The sequence below is a fragment of the Pseudopipra pipra genome, chromosome 1 (assembly GCF_036250125.1).
Source record: "Pseudopipra pipra isolate bDixPip1 chromosome 1, bDixPip1.hap1, whole genome shotgun sequence".
Classification (NCBI taxonomy): Eukaryota; Metazoa; Chordata; class Aves; order Passeriformes; family Pipridae; genus Pseudopipra; species Pseudopipra pipra.
Window position 1 is genome coordinate 119,209,125 of NC_087549.1, and position 19,475 is coordinate 119,228,599.

The 19,475-nt window shown below is 35.0% G+C and overlaps 1 protein-coding gene across 4 annotated transcripts in view; it reads left to right on the top strand.

Annotated features, from left to right (window-relative positions):
* TBC1D5 (TBC1 domain family member 5) overlaps positions 1 to 19,475 on the top strand; it is a 319,471-nt gene that overhangs the window by 122,408 nt on the left and 177,588 nt on the right. For all 4 annotated transcript variants that reach the window (XM_064673504.1, XM_064673496.1, XM_064673525.1 and 1 more), the window contains one exon: positions 9,105 to 9,240. In XM_064673504.1, coding sequence (XP_064529574.1) covers positions 9,141 to 9,240 — 100 coding nt within the window. In that variant the 5' untranslated portion in view covers positions 9,105 to 9,140. The remainder of the gene's footprint in view (positions 1 to 9,104; positions 9,241 to 19,475) is intronic.

Consider the following 19,475-nt stretch of genomic DNA (forward strand, 5'->3'; position numbering starts at 1 on the left):
TTGGCAGAAGTAATGGAAAATCTTTGCAGTCATTGCACTGCAGCAGAATTAGATTTCATGTAGCACCTTGTCTTTTTTTTTCCCTTGCACCCTGTTTTCCTGTGTAACTCTGATTTGAATTCACTCATCTGGATTAGATCACAGGGGTGAACGTGGGTTATGGTTCTTTGCATTATGTAGAAACTTCATTGTAAGATAGTGAAACAAATACTGCCTTTCTCTGCTTCTTTGAAAGTGCCTACGAAATTGTCCTTTTTCTTTAGCGAATAGAGCTTACACCAACTTTCTTTGTACCTCAGTGTGATACCATGCTGCTTTAGCATCTGCATATCTAGAAAAGAAAACTAGAAGAGAAAGATTTGATGTAAATGCCTCTGTGCGTGCATGAACATGCTGGTGTTTCTATAAAAATTCTGTCAACCCCTGTAGGAAACTGTTTTCTAAAAATAGTGAAAGAATAAAGGCTGAATCCTAGATTAATTGCTTACTACTTTAAAGCTGTGATATCCTAGAAACTTATTTCATTGAATACACTTTTAGTGTCTAAGCTAGTTACTATCATTTTGGGTAAGGCTGCAGGCTAAGCTGCCATTTTTTCCAGTTCACTGTTTTGATGATTTCTTTCAGTCTTGACATTCTTTGGCCCTTTGAGTTACATATGTATTACTAAAACATAAAGTATGTAGCATAGCATGGTGCCTGTGTGTTCCTGAAAGTAAAACTCTTAAATACTTAAAAGCAGTCATTTCCATACCATAAACAGCAGTAAAGCTAACCATCTTTGGAAGAACAAAGCTTTAATTTAAATTATATTAAAATGTTTTGTTACCAGGTAGATAAAATATATTCTAAAATAAAACAAACAAGGACTTCTTTTCATTTAACGGGTTTCTAATTGTTTCATCATTTTAATATGAATAGGGTTTTCACCACCTCTAGATTACTGTAAGAAAAGGGAGTACCTTCGTAGTTGAATGATGTAAAGATTTGAAATCTTACAGCATTTTTCCTTCTCCTCTCCCACCTTCCTTTTTACTAAAGTAAAACATTGTTTCTTTCGGTCTTATGTCTTAGGTTATAGTTTCTAGGCTCTTAATAGGTCTTCTTGCTCCTCTCTGGACTGCGTTAGCTAGTCCTTTTCCTGTGCTATCTGACTAAAGATGGATACACTAATTCACAGAATATGCCAAATTGGAAGGGACCCACAAGGATCATCGAGTCCAGCTCTTAGCCCTGCAGAGAACCATCCCCAGGAGTCACACCATGTGCCTCAGAGTATTGTCCAAATGCTTCTTGAACTCTTGTCAGGCTTGGTGCTGTGACCACTTCCCTGGGGAGCCTGTTCCAGTGCCCAACCAGCCTCTGGGTGAAGAACCTTTTTTTAATATCCAACCTAAACCTCCCCTGACACAACTTCAGGCCATTCACTCAGTGCTAATAGTCTAAGAGTCGGTGGGTGGGAGGAATGTTCAGGGCGGGGGCTACATTTAGCTGTTGACTTTGGATCTTTTTTTGGTTTGCTGGTATTTCTTGCATGCAGTCAATGTTATAGCAAAGATGTGCTCTCTTAACAGTGTCATGGATCTGTCACATAGGTCTGCATTAAAAATAGGTATAGTTTTGTGTTGAGGGTGGGGGGGTTTGGGTTTTTTTAAGGAAATTCAAACTGCAAAATGGAGACTGGCTTTGGCTATTTTGTCTTTTTTTTTTTTTTTTTGATGTGAGACCATACTGAACACAGAATTGTAGTATTAGGAATTTACGATGGTTGATGCTCTTTATACTTTCATTGTCACCATTTTCACTGTACAAGAGAGAAATCGTTTCACTAGAAATGTCAGGTATCACTGTTCTTAGCACTATTACACCTCAAAAAACATTGTTGACCAGGTTAGCAGGGGACTGTGACTATTGAACTTCGTGGTCAACATGACATAAGGATTTTGATCCTCTCTGCATTATTCAGGTTTTTCTTCTGTAGTCAAACTAGTGTTTCTTACAGAATCATGTAACCTCAAGAAAACTGAAAGCCAGCAACTGCATGAACTTGTTGCCTGCTTGTAACAAAAGTGTGGAAGGTTTCCTATCTTTGAAATTGATAGAATATAAAGGTCTTATTTATGATAAAGTTTTTCATCTCTTTTTTTTTTTTTCTTACGCTATCATGTGAATTAACAAGAGAATACATTGCCATGGTCCCAGGCTATTTGCGTTGTTTCTTATTCCTGACATTTTAATTCACTATTGAATTTATACTTTGCATGTTTAAGTACTCGTAAGACATGAAAGTTGTAGGGTTAAAACTGTAGACAGTGCTTTAAAGCTCCTATGATAATTGTTCTCAGGTATGTATTCCTTTACTGTGGCTCTCGAGACAACTATTTAATAGACAACATTTGAATAATACAAATGTGTGGTTGGTAAAAATGGATTAGGGTTTCAGGGTGGTACCAATGGGTGATAGTTAATATTGAATGACATGTATTAAGACAAATGCTTTTATATATAATTTATTTGGCATTGTAAATGCATTTATCTTGTGAGATACAGACTCCCTGTTGCCACATGAAGTATTCTGGAAAGGTTTGGAGTAAATAAATAATAAAACCACTTTGATATACAATCTAACAATATTAAATATTAAGACTTTCACATGATTGATTTTAATACTTAATTAACTTATTTAAAGTCCAATGTAACTCTGTTTTCGTATTAGAGATCAGACAGGCAGAAGTTAAAATGCAGGAAATGTTATTAAATGGGACAAAATTAATTGCATTTCATGATCATCAGGCTCGCTGGCTGTTAACCTGTCCATCAGTGGCATGATCTTGTTTGTTTTGTTCTGGACTCCAGCTGATGTTAATGTTAATCTGCTCTACCATGCCAGACCATTTTTTTTGTGTTTGCATCATTCTATTTTAATGATACATACTCTGATACATTTTATAAAAGAAAACGGACTTGCTTTATGCTATCCAAAGTTTGTCAAATTGTGCACTTTTCTTCTTAGTCAGTGTTCTTCCTTAGGCATGTTTCTTCAGTGGGTAGTAGCAACCTGTAGAAGTGGCTGAGTAGAAATCTTAGATAGTTTTGAGCTGCTCTGTATGTGGGGGAGGGTTGCCTTGGTTTGGTGGATTATTTGGGATGTTTTACTTTTGGAGGCACTTGAACTAGTATCTTCTGTATTTAAATGGAGATGGTGGTAGTAAAAGGCTCGAGTGATGGAGAGCAGAAGATTTCAGTGCTATGAGATAGCTATGGTCCATGCAGCCTGAGTAAAAATAACTCCTGGAACAAAGAAGAGAGCAGTTAATATTACAGATTGGAACAAATCTTTCGAAAACGCCTATTAATGAGTGCCTTAGTAAAAAAATCCAGCTTGAAACAGACCAAATAGTCCTCATTTTCCAAAGTTCATGTTCAAGAGTGTCTCCTACTCAGCCCTCTACTCAGAGAAAGCATGCTTTTTCTTTTTTTTCTTAATTTTTGGTTTAGGAGGAATACTTTAAGGCCCAGGAGATTTGGCCAATGTAAGAAAACTGAGGATCTGAAACTGTTTTTAGATTATTTGGAAGACATCTGTACTTCATTGCTTTAAATAAACACAATGCATGTTTATTTTCCTAGTATTTAATTTCTTGTCTACTTTAAAATGTTTTCACATTCTGGAGAATCCTCACTTCTGTGTTCTAATATGCTTGATTACTTCATAAGCCGCAAATGAGGGGCAGAGTTGTGAACCCTCATAACATGATGCTGTCAAACTTAACAAAACATGCATAAGATCATTACCACATCAGACATTTGCTTTTAGTCAAGTCGTTTTAAACAATTTGACTTCACGGGGCAGCTAATTTATCACTTAGCTAAACAAGTATTTCCTCTACTTGTCATCAATTTAAGTAATTAAAATTGTAAACTTTGCTATATGGCATGAAATAAAGGCCCAAAGATAATTTGGAGAAGGTGGTTGATACAGTCTAATAGAACAAATGCAAAGTACTATTTAAATACTTTGGTATGCTTCAGTAGTTTTCAGAAATGTCATATTCTGGTAGCTTTGCTGGTGCTGATAGAAACTGATTTTTATTTTTAGCATGTCCAAGATTAAACAGTGTTGTTCAGCTTCTTCCTCATAGTTAGTGGGTTCTCTTTTTCCTTTCTTTAAGCATAAAAGGTTTTGCTTTTTTGCTTGGTTGTTTGGAGGTAAGAGGATGTCAGAGAGTAAGAGTGGGGCAAGTGCTGCAACCTGTGCAGTTCTTCAGCCCTCATCCTGAGTACCTCCTCAAGCCTACAATTACTCTCTTTCCATTTTACCGCTGGGGGAAAGGAAGAGAGGGAAAATGGATGTTATAAAAGCTTTGCCTAATTCTTTTTCACTTACTCAGTTACATCTTCAAAATACTCTTGGTGAGACTTGTTTATATTTTCTAATTTTGCCCAAACAACATGAATACTCTTCACTTCTTAAACATTAATTTTGATATTTTTTGGTGTGTTTTCTGCTTTGATTAAATAATTTTTCAAAGTCCATGTAGCAGTGACTAAGGGAAATATGTTCGGTGTTTTTATTTTTTTTAATTGAAATAATTTAGTCTCTATTTTTGAAATAATGCTTTTTATCCATAAACTGCTCCTGTGAATACTGAATATTTGTATTCAGTGTCTGTGGCAAGTGAAGACATTAATGAATATCTTATGACATGAAATAAGGTGCAGTATTCATGTTCAACTGTTCTGTGTTTTGTTTATTTATCAAAATTTTTGATATTAAGGTAGTCTTACCACTTATTCTTGTGGTAGTGTGGTAGTGAATAGTCTTACTGCTAAAAGAACTCTACAAGTTTGTTTTTATTTTTAACTTTTCATCTTCTTACTGAACATTCATTATAATCAGTTTATTGCATAAACATTTATTATAATCTTATTACAGATTACTCTGCTGTTTTGTATGGTTCTAGTTATATTGGCCTCTTTAGCCACCAGCGCACTTGTAGCAAATGTGGGTAGAGCCCAAATCTTCGTTCACGAAGCCTAGCCATGATGAGGAGTTATGGTGGCATACTTTTACATTTGTGCACATGTTTTTGTTATGTTTTGCCCAACTCTGGTCCAAAAGTGACTGGTGCTTTATTGGCAGTGCAGTTAATGACAGAAGCATATCTCACATAGACTTTTATCTTTGTCTTGTATTTCTAGCTAGCTAGATATGACTTAAACGTATTAATGGCAGATGAACTATGGCTGAGTTGAGGCTGTTGACACTGACAGTCTGATGAAGTGGTTTTCTTTTTGAATTTTTTTAATGTAATTTTTTTAAGCACTTCAAACTCACAGGTTTGTATACAGGAAACATGGCAATGCTGATGAAGGCATGACTGTGTAAGAAAGACTGATTTATGGCTAGAGGTGGTAGAAATCATATAATGAGTTAGAGCAGCTAGTAGGGGAGGCAAAATATTTGTGATCTCTTGGGTGAACAAACCTCATGTTTAAAAAAGAAGCAGTCAACTTCCAAGCCAAGTACTCAGAGAGAACAAGGAAAGTTCTCTGAGTTAGAATGGATATGTTAAATCAGACTGTCTAATGCAACAAGTAGTTTTTCTCTGCTGTGTAGAAAGAGGTTATTAGTAAGATAGATGTCAGTAAACATCAATAAGTTTTTCCTAATGGAAACGTGTTGGTATTCTATCACCTATTGAATATGGAGGAGGTCATGGGGAGAGGGGATGATGTGCTATAAGAAGGTATCTCCACAGAACCCTTTTGGTGGAGTTCTGTGTTGGAGTCCATAAGTGTATCTTTCAAGGGATTTTTTGGTCTCCCTTGAGAACAGACTGCCTTCACTGAAAGGCAGACTGAATTCACTCCGTGAGTGTTGGTGAGAGAGGAGGAGACCTGCAGTGCTCTCCTTGGTGGAGCACGAGAGCTCCCCCTGCTACTTAAGGACGGTACCCAGACAAAGAGTTTATATGCCTGCCTTTCCCTTGGGCTCATGGGTAGATTAGCGTTTCTTCTAATTTCCCTAACTAGATAAATGTTTCATACATAGCCTAAATTACTTTTTCATGTATATTAAAGAATAGTTGAACTCCCAGTGGTGGGAAGGGTGCCTGATGTTTAAGTTTTTTAGCCCTTTGTCTTTGGAGGTAAAAAAAAAAAAAAAAGTAGGAATAGCTAAAAGAGTCACTTTCAGCTTTCACTGAGATGTTAGGTTTAGTCAGTATCAACTCTTGTAATCCAGTAATTGAATTTCAGATTTTTGTAACATTTTTATTGTTTCACATTGAGAATAGTTTTAAATTGCATCTTATTTAATATGAACAATATGTTATAGGCCATTACAAATGAACCACAAACCTGTAAAGAATTAATCTGTCTGAGAGTAAGATCTCAAGTGTAATCGTAATTGTTTAATAGTTCTCTTTGCTCTTTGTTAGAAGAGCAGAAAAGAACTTAAGTATAAAACTGTAAAGAAAATTGCTTGGGCTAAGGAGTGACAAGACTAATAGGTAGTGATATTTTTTTTTAACACTAATCATATGTATCTGTAAACAAACACAAGTAACTGATTAAATCACTATGAATATCAAAAGTAAATCTATTTAGCTCTTTAAAACTGCTCTAACTGTTTGTAAAGTAAATTATGGTTCTTATAGGCTGTAAAGGTATGGCATTTGGGGAGTATTTAAAAAAAGAGAAGGTGGATACAGAAGAGAAGAATATAGAAGAGCAAACTTACTAGGGCTAATTTGATACTGTATTACAGATGTAAGACAGTGTAAGTCTGCAGCATATTGTATCCTAACTAAGTGGTGGCTGCTAAAACTACAGTGGCTCTTAAGGCATTTTGTGCCTGGTTCTCAGTTTCAAAGGCACTCGGGGTTGTGCTTTGGTCAGATCATGTAGCAATGTCTGAAGGGGCATGAAAATAAAACGTTAAACTCGGGCAGCACACTTCAAAATGAGCTTGCCATCTTTGTGAAGACAAAATCAACACATCAGTAGAAAGATATTTACAGTGGTATAGCGAAAGGAAGAAGAGGAGCAACTAAAATTCCAGCAGGAGAAAATTATTTCTGCAAAGTTGGGGTTTTTGGTTGGTTGGTTTTGTTTGGGTTTTTGTTGGTTTTTTTTTTTAATAAATTGTTTCAAGTTCTTAATTTATTTATTTAGATATCAGGTATTTATAAACATCTCTACATTTTGTAGCAATAAGACTGCAGGTAAACATTGAAATGTTGTTTAAGGGGCTAGCGAGTTTATAAATGTTTTTCTTCAAGATACCATTCATGCATTTTTCATTATTATAGTTTATAAATTACATAGGAAACACATGATGTGTACATGCATTCATAACACATTTTGTCAAACAATTCTGTGTTTTAATGGTCTGTTTTATCATATGATTTTATGATTTTAATAATTTGACATATATTATTTGACATATATTTGACATATACCACTGCAAAAGTGGCAAGTCTTACCTTCCCTCAGTTCCTGGCTGCTAGTTCCCAAGACCTTTAGATGTTCTCCTCTAGCTAAAAAGAATTGAGGGATGATGATGCAATCATTTCAACACCACACTAACACAGATGCCAGGGCAAATAAAGGACAAAACCCTTGGGGAATACAGCTAAGAGAACATCCTTTTGAAAACAGCCTGGGTGCATTGGTTTGAAGGAAATTCCCAAGAGAGTCCCAACTAGGTTTGTTTATTATTTATGGGTTTTTGATTACTTTTTTTTCCCCACATAACTTTCTAGAAAAATTAAAATTTTTTTAAATTCTTAAAAAAAGTTGAAGAGTATATAAAACTAAAAAGGTCTTAAGAATCCAAGTCCCCCTTCATTTATTCACAGCAAACCAAAGGTATAAAGCAAATATGGTCAATGTCCATGCCTTGTAAGAACCAAATGAAAAGCAAAATTGAAGTGATTTCAGATTTGGTAATATACCAGTCCTGAAAGTATAGGTGCATACTTTTTTGTGTTTCTCTTTCTATATTTCTTTCTAAATATAATTTTATTAGTGTTAGAAAGTTATGATACTTGTAAACAAAGCAGTTACAGTAAGTGATATTTAAAACTCTTGTGGCAGTCATAGGTATTTAGTGTGATTGGGCAAATCAAACTTATTTAGCTGGCTTAGTTTTTTTGTGTTGGAAGTTAATAAATTGCTGTACAGTGTCTAAAATGCACTGTTAATGCAATGGAAAGGTTATTCCTCCTTCTTACTGCTCTGATCATAACATCATCTGCTTTTCACCTTTTTATTGGCATCCTCTTATTTGCTGCAGCCAATATTAGCTTCTAACACTCCTCACGTGAACTTCTAACATAGTTTTTGTTCCGTTGCTTGATAGTGATGTGACTGTCATTCAGGAACCTGTCGCAATCCTCATCACCTACTTCCTGAGGTTTCAGTTTTGTCCTTTCTCCCCTTTTGGCCTTCATTTTTGAAATAGCATATTTGTAAATATTCATCAGCTAGTTGATTTTGCTTCTTCAAATGCTTCCTTAACAGTGTCTTTCTAAAAAACTACTATAAATCTTAATAAAACTATCACCTATCATGACAGTCAGTATTATCCCATGCTCTCTTCCTGTGTGCCTGTGCCTGTGTGCCTTATACTTGACTCATGATTCCTGAAAAAGTAAGTGGTTAAAAGGAAGTTTTCCTGGAATTAGAGGTCTTGAGTCTAGAAGTGTGATGATGACGGGTCTTACCTCAGTTTTACTCTGTAATCTTCATCATGCCCAAGAACTAGCATCAGTTCTCCTTGGAATCAGATAAAAAGATGCATTGGGGAAGCTAAAAAAATGAAGGAAAGAGGCTCTTGCCCTGCTTTACAGTCTGCCAAGACCACACTTGGACTTTTACTTGCAGTGTGATAGTGGGAAGTACTGTAACAATTTTTTTAGACTCCAAGTAATAAAATATTTGAGTGGAAACACTTGTTTTTCTGTTGAACAACTGATGATGATGATATGCCTGGAAAATAAGGGAAGGTTTTAAGCATTTTTTCTCTTCACCTTTGTGATTGAAAAATAGCTAAAGAAATACTGAAGTGTTTGTTTCTCTGTTTTTTTTTCCTCCAGATAAATACCCTTCAGTTAGAATTTACTATTGCCAATATGTATCATTCTGCATCTGAAACCAGTCACCCTTTGCAAACAGAGGAACAGGAGATAGGCATTGATCCCTTGCAGAGTTTTTTGAACAAGCCAGAGGAAGGTGAGTTTTGTATTTTGTACTTTTTTGGACTTTAGACCTAGAAACCTTATATAAGTATGTCATGATAACTGTACCTGTCATAATTTGTTTAATTCTCTCAACAGAGTTAAGCAGGGCAACTTAAAGAACATTTCACAGAGTATGCGTAGAACACTCTGACACTAATGAAAACCATGGAAAGTCAACTTTCAATTACAGACAGAAACATTAGCCAAATGTTTAATGCGCTGTCATCCTTTTTTAATCATAAACCAAACACTGACTTCAGCATAAGAATATTGAAATGCAGCATGGCTTTATGTTACTTTCTCAAGCATGGGCTCTTACACTGCTTTGGTTTTAGGGATATCTTTTGGTTTCCTTTTTTTTTTTAATTCTGCAGTAAAATTCAGTATGCTATTTTGGATGAGATTAAGCAAATAAAAAGCTTGATTTTTTTGTTTGACTCAGCACCTATATTCTTATTTGAAAAAATACCTCAAAATTGAGGTAGAATGAACATACTCTAAAGGTAGAAGTTACGATGTAACCTAGAGGAAATTAATTAAATGCGGTATTTGGGAGACAATAATGAACAAACTGGAGAACGAACTGCTCGGAAAATGCAATGCATGTCTGTGTTGCTCGTCTTTTCTACTTATTTGCTAGTAGTGACAGTATAGTTGGTTCGAAGAAAGTGATAAGCTTAATGAGAAAGCTCGTCCTTGTCATGAAAACATTCCTCAAGTACTCAGTTATACACAGTGGCACCTTAACTACCTGTAATTTTCCAGTCATTGAACACATGTATCAGAAGGGCAAAATAAAAAATTTATTTTAAATTACAGAGTTGAAACAACTTTGTCACATTTTTTAAGTCCCTCACCCAGATGAACTGCTCTGTGTGGGTGTATCTGCCTATAAATCTTCTGTTTACTAGTGCTTATTAAAAAGCTATGTCAAGTTTTGCTCAGTCAAGTTTATTACATCAGTTTAGAAGAAGCTGATGTTTTGCTTTAAAATATGCTGGTAAAACTTCATCGTCCTTTTGAGTTAATCTTTTCCCTATTTCTTCACTGATTTATAAAGCTTTTTTCAATGTTAGAAAATGAGAATGAACATCTAGGGGAAAGTATTTCAAAACTTGATGATTAAATGAAATAGCTTTTCTAGGTCAGTGTTTCTTTTCTATTATATTTGACATCTTAATGATATGGAGCCATTTTAGTCTGATAAACTAAATGTATTTTTGTACATATTTTTAGAAACTTGAAAATAATCTTTTGCAATAACCTAAAATAATAAGCTGGAAAACCAGCTTGCTTCTAGTCTACCCCAGTCAAGAAAAAGATAAACGTTTTCTCCTGATTTCTATTTTCCTTAAAAAAAAATATTGGTAATTCTCTCAACTCTGTTTCAAGAAAAAACAAGATTTTCACCCTGTTAAAAAACCACTGTAAATTAATTTTACCCTTTATTGTGCCCAGAAGCAATTAGTTACCTTGACTGAAAAGGTTTCTCATTTTTATCCCAACCTTAACATTTCTATGACATACAAAGTTATTAGGATTGAATTGATGTTTAAAAGTGCCATTAATTCATTTACCCCAAATGTTCATTAACAATGTAAATGTATGCTGATGTTCTATGAGACAAGGAAGTGACTAATGACTCTTCGCACTAACAACACTTAAAATGAATAGAAACTTTAGATAGCTAATCTTGAAGTAATCAAGACCCTCATTCAGCTTGGCATCTCTGTATGCTCTAAAACAGCTGTCAACTGTTAAAAATATATACACAACACACACATACGCACATGCAAAGATAAAGATATGTAAATACATGGTTCCCCAAGTCATAAAGGTTACCAACTATGGTACATTTTTTATGTTCTATCTATGTAAATATTTTATATAAAGCATCCATTTCATCTTCATAGGCTTTTTTGCTGTGAAACACATAGTGCATTTTAATTTGAAACTTTATATATCCAGAATAAGTCTTTGAAGTTTTAATGTTTCATTTTAAGTAAAGCATATGTTTAGTTGGTGTTAGGTCTTTAGGCATCAAAGTATACAGTCGTTCCTGTCTGTGCAGTCTGTCCATTTTCTTCACAAAAGTATTTCAAGACAAGATTTTTCAATGCAACCTTAAGTTTCAGGCATGATACAGAATCAACTTGGTGTAAATCTGTATATAAGTCTTTTGTATCATGTATCACAGAAATATGGTGGAGATGTGGTCTATCAGAGATGTTCTGTGCAATATTGTGGAATATCAGGACATCTGAATTGGTTTTTTGAAGCCGTGCTAGATGCTTAAATATTATCTTGGAGGCAAAGCAATAGAAGCTTTCACTGAGATGAGGTGATTAGAAAAAACCATAGCACTGATAGTGGTGCTGAAAATAAGTATTTAAGTACTGAGCTAGTCAGATTTGTTAATCTTCATGAAGTATTGTATTTTTAGTATGTGCAACTGATACCAAAACTTGATGGAAAACCAGGAGATGTCATGTCCAGCTGGAGTTCTGAAATTCTCTCACAGTTTTCATAAAATGAAAGAAATCTCAGAAATACGTGGATTGCCCTTATGTGTAGCTGTTTGGAAAACTGCTTGCATAAGCTACTTTTTGTTCATTTGCTGTCAGCTTGAAAGGATATATTGTGTGGTATTCCAGAAATATGTTGGTTGAGTCTAGTAATACTCAGTGCTTTTATTAAAATCTCGGTGAAGGGATAGGGAGAAAACATGGGGGTTTTTGGAACAGAGCTGTTAGCACAATGGAGAGCACATAAAATTCAAAGTATTCTTGAGATTTTGAAGAAGTGGCCTGAGAAGAATAAGACATGGTTCACTAGGAACAGCTGCGAAGATTAATGTTGCGGATGTTAGGCAGGAGCCAGTTACCTAGCTGAACAAATGAAAGTAGATCATTACAGATGAGGTAAGTGTCATTTGGAGAAAGATCTGGGCGTTTGTAGCTCTCCAGATTTTGTGTAACTGATGAACTTTGAATCTTGAGTTATGATGAGTCATGAGAATGTGCTTGTTTACAAGTTTAAAAAATTCAGGATAAGCCATTAACTGTAGAGATCTTTTTTCTATCCCTTTAAAATATTCCAGAAAAACAGTTAAGATAGTATTTTAGTCCTTTTCTGTTGATTGATTTGGCCTACTAGTTGTCCTGTTACTTTCTTTGTGTCATGATTTATTTTCAAGATACAAAATATTTACATTGCATATACACTTACATATGCTTTCTTAAATACCATTTTTAAATAGTTAAGAAATAGATAAGAAATTGATGTCAGGGATTCTCACTTTTGCAATCTGATATTTCAAATGGGAGATTTTAGTTCTTTTATGAAATTTAATTTTGGATTGTTTCTTGTGGATCTGGTTGTATTTTAATTTACATTCACGTATGTATATGTGCATTATTATGTTTCCATTTGACTATAGTAAGTTGATGACATCTTGCTGCATTTTCTGTTCTAAGAATCCTCATGGTATTATTTATTCCAACAATATTTTTGAATGTTCCCTTTTGAAACAGAGATCGACCTCAGAGAAACTGATGAATCTTAGCTCTCTTTGTCTCCAGCAGAGACTTTATAAGCCCTAAATTTTTGAAATTTCAGAAACTTTATTCTTGTACTTCTCCCTGTGTATTGCATCTGACAAACTGCTTTGGTCATTGCCAAATGCTTGAGGCTTATATTACATTGAAATGTGATAACTAGGTTGACTGTTTCTGAGCTGCTGTAAATTTTTACTCTTAAGTTATAGTGTTCACCACATTCTGACACAAGTTTTGAAGAGCATAGTAGGTAGTATTCCCATTTCATTGATGTAATGAGAAAGTTGATCCTCTAAGGACAGACTTGAACAATGCATTTAATACTCTTCAATTTAATTTGCTCAATATCACAATTAATACAATTAAGGTCACTTGAAATGAAACTATTAACGAATTGGGTAATTTACTTTAACAATGTCAGTGTGTTCTCACAATTACATTTGCTTTAATTAGTGTACAAGCTATTATTTAATAGCATACTTCACATAGAAAAATGTAATGTGTTCTTTGTTCTTAATAGAAGAAAAGGGGAAACCTTTAATGGGTCTGAGTGTTTTGGATTTGGAGTTTGCGGGGTTATATTTCATGTCTAAAGGCTATAGTTGGTGGTGAGGACAGAGAAGGCTGATGTAACTGGAAGGACAAAGATAATGACTGGAGTTTATGACTGAAATTAATCCAGTTGAGACAGATAAGTTGCCCACCTCATACTTACTTAACATTGCATCTGTCTTGAATCTCAAGGCTGCCATGAAAAAATAGGAGATGATAACGGAATATTCATATTTCCATTGTGACCATATTCTGTGTATTTCTGTTGCTTGTCTTTGGACAATTCTGTTCTCTACTGTTAATCTCATAACCCTGATCACTACTAAGTATTTCCATGGAGAACTACCCTTAGGTGGAATTTGAGATACCTGGTTTATATTGGTGTCATACAGGAAATATGTGAAAAACAGAGCAGAATGAAGTAACAAAGTAAATGCTGTCTTGTCAGGACCTAACCAGATAATTATAGCATATTATTTGTGCTATCAAATAATTTCCCCAAATCTTAAGTGTAATTCACATGGGACTGTTTTGGTTGTGGGTACATCCTTTCACATTCATTCCAGAGTTAAGTGAATTTTTGCTCTCAGCAAATTGTATTATCTCCTAATTAGTCCATAGCTATTCAGTGCTATGAGTTGGGTTTTTTTGCCCTTACAACCCCTTTTACTCAGGGAGGCAATGCTAATGCAGATTGCCCTGTATGGTGTTTATTTGTTTCCTTTTTTAGAGATAATTTAGTTTAAAGGAGACAACAACAGAGGTCTACATCTCTCTGTGTGAGAAGTACTTTCCTAGGTAAAAGCGATTGAGAATGCAAATATAGTGAGCTCTTGAAGCTTTATTATTTTCTTATCAAATATTTTTTGTTAGGGTATTGTATGACGTCATGTGTGTCATATAATGTGTGTTCTTTCATCTTCTTTCCAGGGAGCAACATGTACATGAAGTATAGCATTGTGTTTTAAAGAATCCTTTTAAATATGCATGCTACTCTGTGTTTTCATTAAAAGGCAAGATTGGAACAGAGAACCTCTCTGCATTACATTGGAACAGAACATGCTGAGGGTTGTGATTGTTCCTAATGTCTTTGGGATTCCATGGTATGGTTTGCACCAGGCCCTGAGAATGCCCTGTGTTCTTCATTCGTGAATTTTACCCTTCAGCCAGAAATCTTCAGTGTACCCCACCAGCACAGTTCTTGCTAGTGGTCCTATTCAAAACTTTTGTGCTTCTCCCCCAGGGCTTGGCTTATCCTTTAAAGGCACAGGTATGCTAGAGGAGAAAGGGCTCTCTTCAGTCTGTTTCGCTTCATATTGGATGAATAAAAGCAACAATGGTTTTTACATCTTCAAATGCCATATGCTAACATAGCAAGCATTTTAATATTCATTTATTAATAATAACTGCTGTTAGGCTGGCTTTTAATTGAGCAGCAACAGGATTGTAGTGACAAAGGCTATTGGAGCAGCACTGTATGTCTTGAGCTAACTCATGCTGTCACTAGCTCCTTCCCAACCACTCTTCATTTTTCTTTTTTCTGTATTAGACATTTTTATTAAGAGATCAGTTAACAGAAAAGCTATGCAAATTTAAAAATGGATATATTTAATACAGAGTAAGTTGAAAATAGTCATCACACAGTTCAATTTTTACTTGAAAGACTGTATTTTTACAGATGTTGTCATGCTCTCAGAAATTTGCCGGTTGTGGGCAATTTGTTTTCAGTGCCCTACTGCAAATTTGTATTTAAGAACATGCAGGAGTATTTTTAATTACTTCAGCTGTGGGAGCAAATGGGAGTAGCTGAACGTGGGCTTGCAGATTACCAGATTCTAGAGTTGGATTTTCCTCTCTAGAGGATCTGGTAAATCCACTTTTGGTGGTTTTGGTTTGGGGTTGTTTTTTTTTTTTTATTTGGTTTGATTTTGGTTTTTTGGTGGCTTCACATGAGTTGCACATTGCATTAATTCCAGTTTGGAGGTTATTCTGTGACTTGCGTAACTGGCCCAAATATCATATAGGGAAATCACCTTCAGTGGTTGATATGGCAGATACTAGAGAAGACCTTTTTGACAGCAGTATCTGTCTATAGAATGGTTCCACCCCCACCCACCCCCCCCTGCCATGGGCAGAGATGCCACCCACTAGATCAGGACTCTATGCAGCCATCCCTTGAACACTATCAGGGATGGAGCATCCACAGCTTCTCTGGGCATCAACAACTTCTCTTGATCTAAGTGAAATCAAAAGTGTTTATTTTGAAAGTTTCACTCTAAATCATTATATGAAAACAAGACCATTCTCACTAATGACACTGGCACACTACTGTAGTTCAGTCATCTCACCTGGGAGCTTCCAGTTCTTTCCAGATACAGCCCTGCCTGAATACTGGCATAAATCACTTGTCAACCTCATGTCATTCTTTGAATAACTGCTTGTGACCCTACTTGGGAAAGGCTGATTTGAGCATTTCTTTTTCTTTTCCTAGCTTTTCCCAGCTTTTGCCAAATCTGGGTTAAAGGTCAGATAGTTGGCTTTCATCTTGCTTTCTAGTATACCTGTAGCATAATACCTGTAGTATAAAAGGAAAGGATGCAAGTTGAATGAAAAGGAATTTTTTTTTTTTTTACTATAGTAACCTACTTAACAACAAAATTAAAACAGAATAACCTTTTTTAATACAACCTCTGTAAATGTAATTAAGAGTGTGTTAAAACTAGTTCATTATAAGAAGTTATACAGAAGCTAACAATGAGAATGGAATCATTCGTTTGAATATTTTACTCAGACTTTATACAAAAATATAATGCAAAGGTTACTACCCATAAACACCTCACATATTAAGTGTTTCCAGGCAATAATCAACTTATGTTAAATGGCTATATCTCCTACATATGGAAAAGGCAGATTCTCTTAATTTAAAAAAATTGAACTGTACACGTTTGATTGTACTTTTGTATGTATAATAGAAGACTAGTAAATCAGAATTCTTGCTGAAGCCAGCGTGATTGGTACAGGATCATAATTAAATGTCTAGGTTCACTTCTGTCGTGATGTACAGAAGATTGTAATTTACAAACCAGTGTGTGAATTGTGTGCAGCTAGCTCACGTTACAGACCTCTGTATCTGAGATTAAATGTATGTTAAAACATTATTAAAGGGTTTAACTGTCACAAATTTGATTGTATTAGAAATTGATTGCTCTATATAACAGAAATATGTCAGCACAGATGGATTCTTTCTTTCATGTATGTGGACATTTATAAGATCTGGAATTCCTTATTTTAAAAAGGGAAGGGTTCAGTCTACTTTCACTTAAGTGATACTGCAAAGCTTCAGTTCTAGGCTTCTGATTGACTAATAAGCCTTATTCTTTAGCCTTCATGTTAACCCCCTGTCCTTGTCCTCTTTGGAGGTGCAAAACTAAGAGATGTGGAAGGGGAGAGAAATAAAGTACCATCATATTTATTTTAAGTGGTAAGAAATTATCTGGTAAGATGTGTATTAGTTGTTGACAATCTGGCCTTTTAACAAAGAAAAATAGGCCTATGCTTAGGTTGCCACTGCTACAACTGAAACAGCTGATACTTTAATGAACAACATACTGAGGGCCATCCAGGACATAAGGCAAATTAAGCAGGTTACAAACTGCATATCTTCTGTTTAGGTATAGGAGATCTCCCCAGCTCTGACAATTAGCTCCACTGATCAGGCAAGCAGACAGACAGAAACAGAAGGAGGCCATTTGTATCAATTTGAGGAACAGAACTAGTAATGAAGTAAAATATCCGTACCAGGTAGTTTCACCTCTGCTTTGGAACAGATATTTCTAACTGCTGGTTTCAGCTTTGCAATAGCAAATAAATAAATAAATACGTGCTGCTTAACAAAGGCTTATTTTTTGTTGTTTACAAATTGAGAGCAAAGAAATAGTAATACTTCTAACCTAGAGGGTTTTTTAGAAAGGAGAAAACATTTTCTGGACATACAAGCAAATATAAATCTTGGTAACCTGACAGCTTTGTTTAAATGTTGAATTTGAGTTTCCTTTCATGAAAATCTTTTCAAAGTACAGCAATTCAGCTGTGAAAACCTGAATACATTAATGATGACAAAGAACCTCTGGAATGAGCCAACATTTGTTTTTGTTCTTTTACAACGTTTCCTGATGAATTGCACATACAAAAGTGTTGGAGGTTATTTTAATTTTCTTTTCTTACTTTGATAATAAATGTCTCCACTGTTTACCTTTTTGGTTAAGGTACCTTATTATTACTAATCAGCTTTAATTATTTATAGCAAAATGACTGTGAAAGATGTTTCTTTGATGTCGAAAAAGTCAGGGACCTGATCCTGATCCTATTAAAATTAATGGCTAGGTTCCAATTGACTGTAAAGGTAACAAGCCTGAGTGCCCTTATTGTCTAAGGGAGGCAGGCATTTAGCCCAGGGTACTGGATTGTGGTAAGTTGGAGTGCCTGATTTGGGAGAGCTCAGATTTCAAGCATTTGGTGTCAAGCATTTGGTGTCAAGGTAGAATGCATATAACTGACTTTTAAAAGTCCCAGTCTTCATTTGCTCATAAGATACACAATAATTTAAAAAGGGCTAAATATAAAGGATAATGGGAGAACACCTTTCTCTCCAAACAAAACTGAGTGCAAAAATGGGGGCAGTGAGAGAAATGTGGATAACCTGTCTGCTTTTATCTGTCTTCTTCCACAGTCAACAAAATAGCAAATTAACTCAAGTCTAAGCAATACGGGATAAGGACCATTATGTTTCAAATGCACATGTGCAAGCTGATGTTTAAATCTTATTTTCTATAACTGAACTATCATTGGGCTTTGTTTGACTATTTTAGGCTTGAGATTTATATGGATGTACATATACACACTTTAAGACAAGATTTAACACTTCTGTCAGATCTAGAATATCTTTTAGTTATTCATAAGTATCCCTGTTCAGTTTTTTCATCATGTTAGATGTTTAGATCACTGCATCAATAATCATGTGACTATAATGTTCCAACAACAGTACAAATGACACAAAAGGATATAGCAAATGAGACTTATTTTCATTAGTTGTGACAGTCACACAAGCTTATGATGCTGTTTGTGCTCCATGGCTTGAACTGCTTAAAAAGGGAAGCAGGACTTGCTTTGGATATTTGTTTTGCATCATGTGCTTACGTCATCCTTTTAGAGAGTCTCATATACCAAAGATGTGACGAAATTAATTCTCGTAACTGCCATGGGAAGAATACCTAGACTATGTGTTCTCATGCAAAAAAGAAATTTGAAGCTAATGCAATTATATGCCTTGTTCATACAAGAGGTCTGTAGCAGGGCCAGGAACTTGATCCGCATCGTTCAAGGTGCAGGACGCTGCCTCAGTGATGATGCCATCCTTCATCTCTTTTTTTCTTGCAGCCAGTTTTTGTGAGGCAAGTAGCTAATAAACTAAAAGAAGGGTAACTTTGGTGCAGAACACATGCACACAACTTTTTCATGTTTTATGTACAAGCTTAAATATATCAGCATATATCAGCTTAGAAATTTCAACTAAAAATATTTTTGGTAATGGAAATGAAAAATTATTTTAGAAGACATAGATCATTGTCACCTTTTCTATTATGAGTAAAGATAAAATGTTTTTAATTGTCACCTTTTCTATTATGAGTAAAGATAAAATGTTTTTAATTTGTTAAATTATTCCCTAAACTTTTGTAAGTGGTGGCTCAGTACAGATATATATGGGTGTTACTATTAAAATATGATTTTGGCTACAAGTCTAAGGAATACTACTCCAGCTTAATGAACTAATTGCTGATTTATCTGTGGATATTTATTTCATTGTTTTATATATTAGCATTGCCAGGTCCTGTCTTAAGAAGAAGGAAAATACTTCTTAGAAAAGTTTTTCAAAGTAAGCCCTACAGTGTTGTGGTTTAGTTGATGTGGTGGTGTTTGGTCAAAGGCTGGGCTCGATGATCTTTGAAGTCTTTTACAACTTTAATGATAAATTCTAAGTATCTTAATTGTGTACAGACACCTGGCAGTGAAATGCTTTTGCTTGGATACTAAAGTGATAAACAGTATCACTTCCTATCCT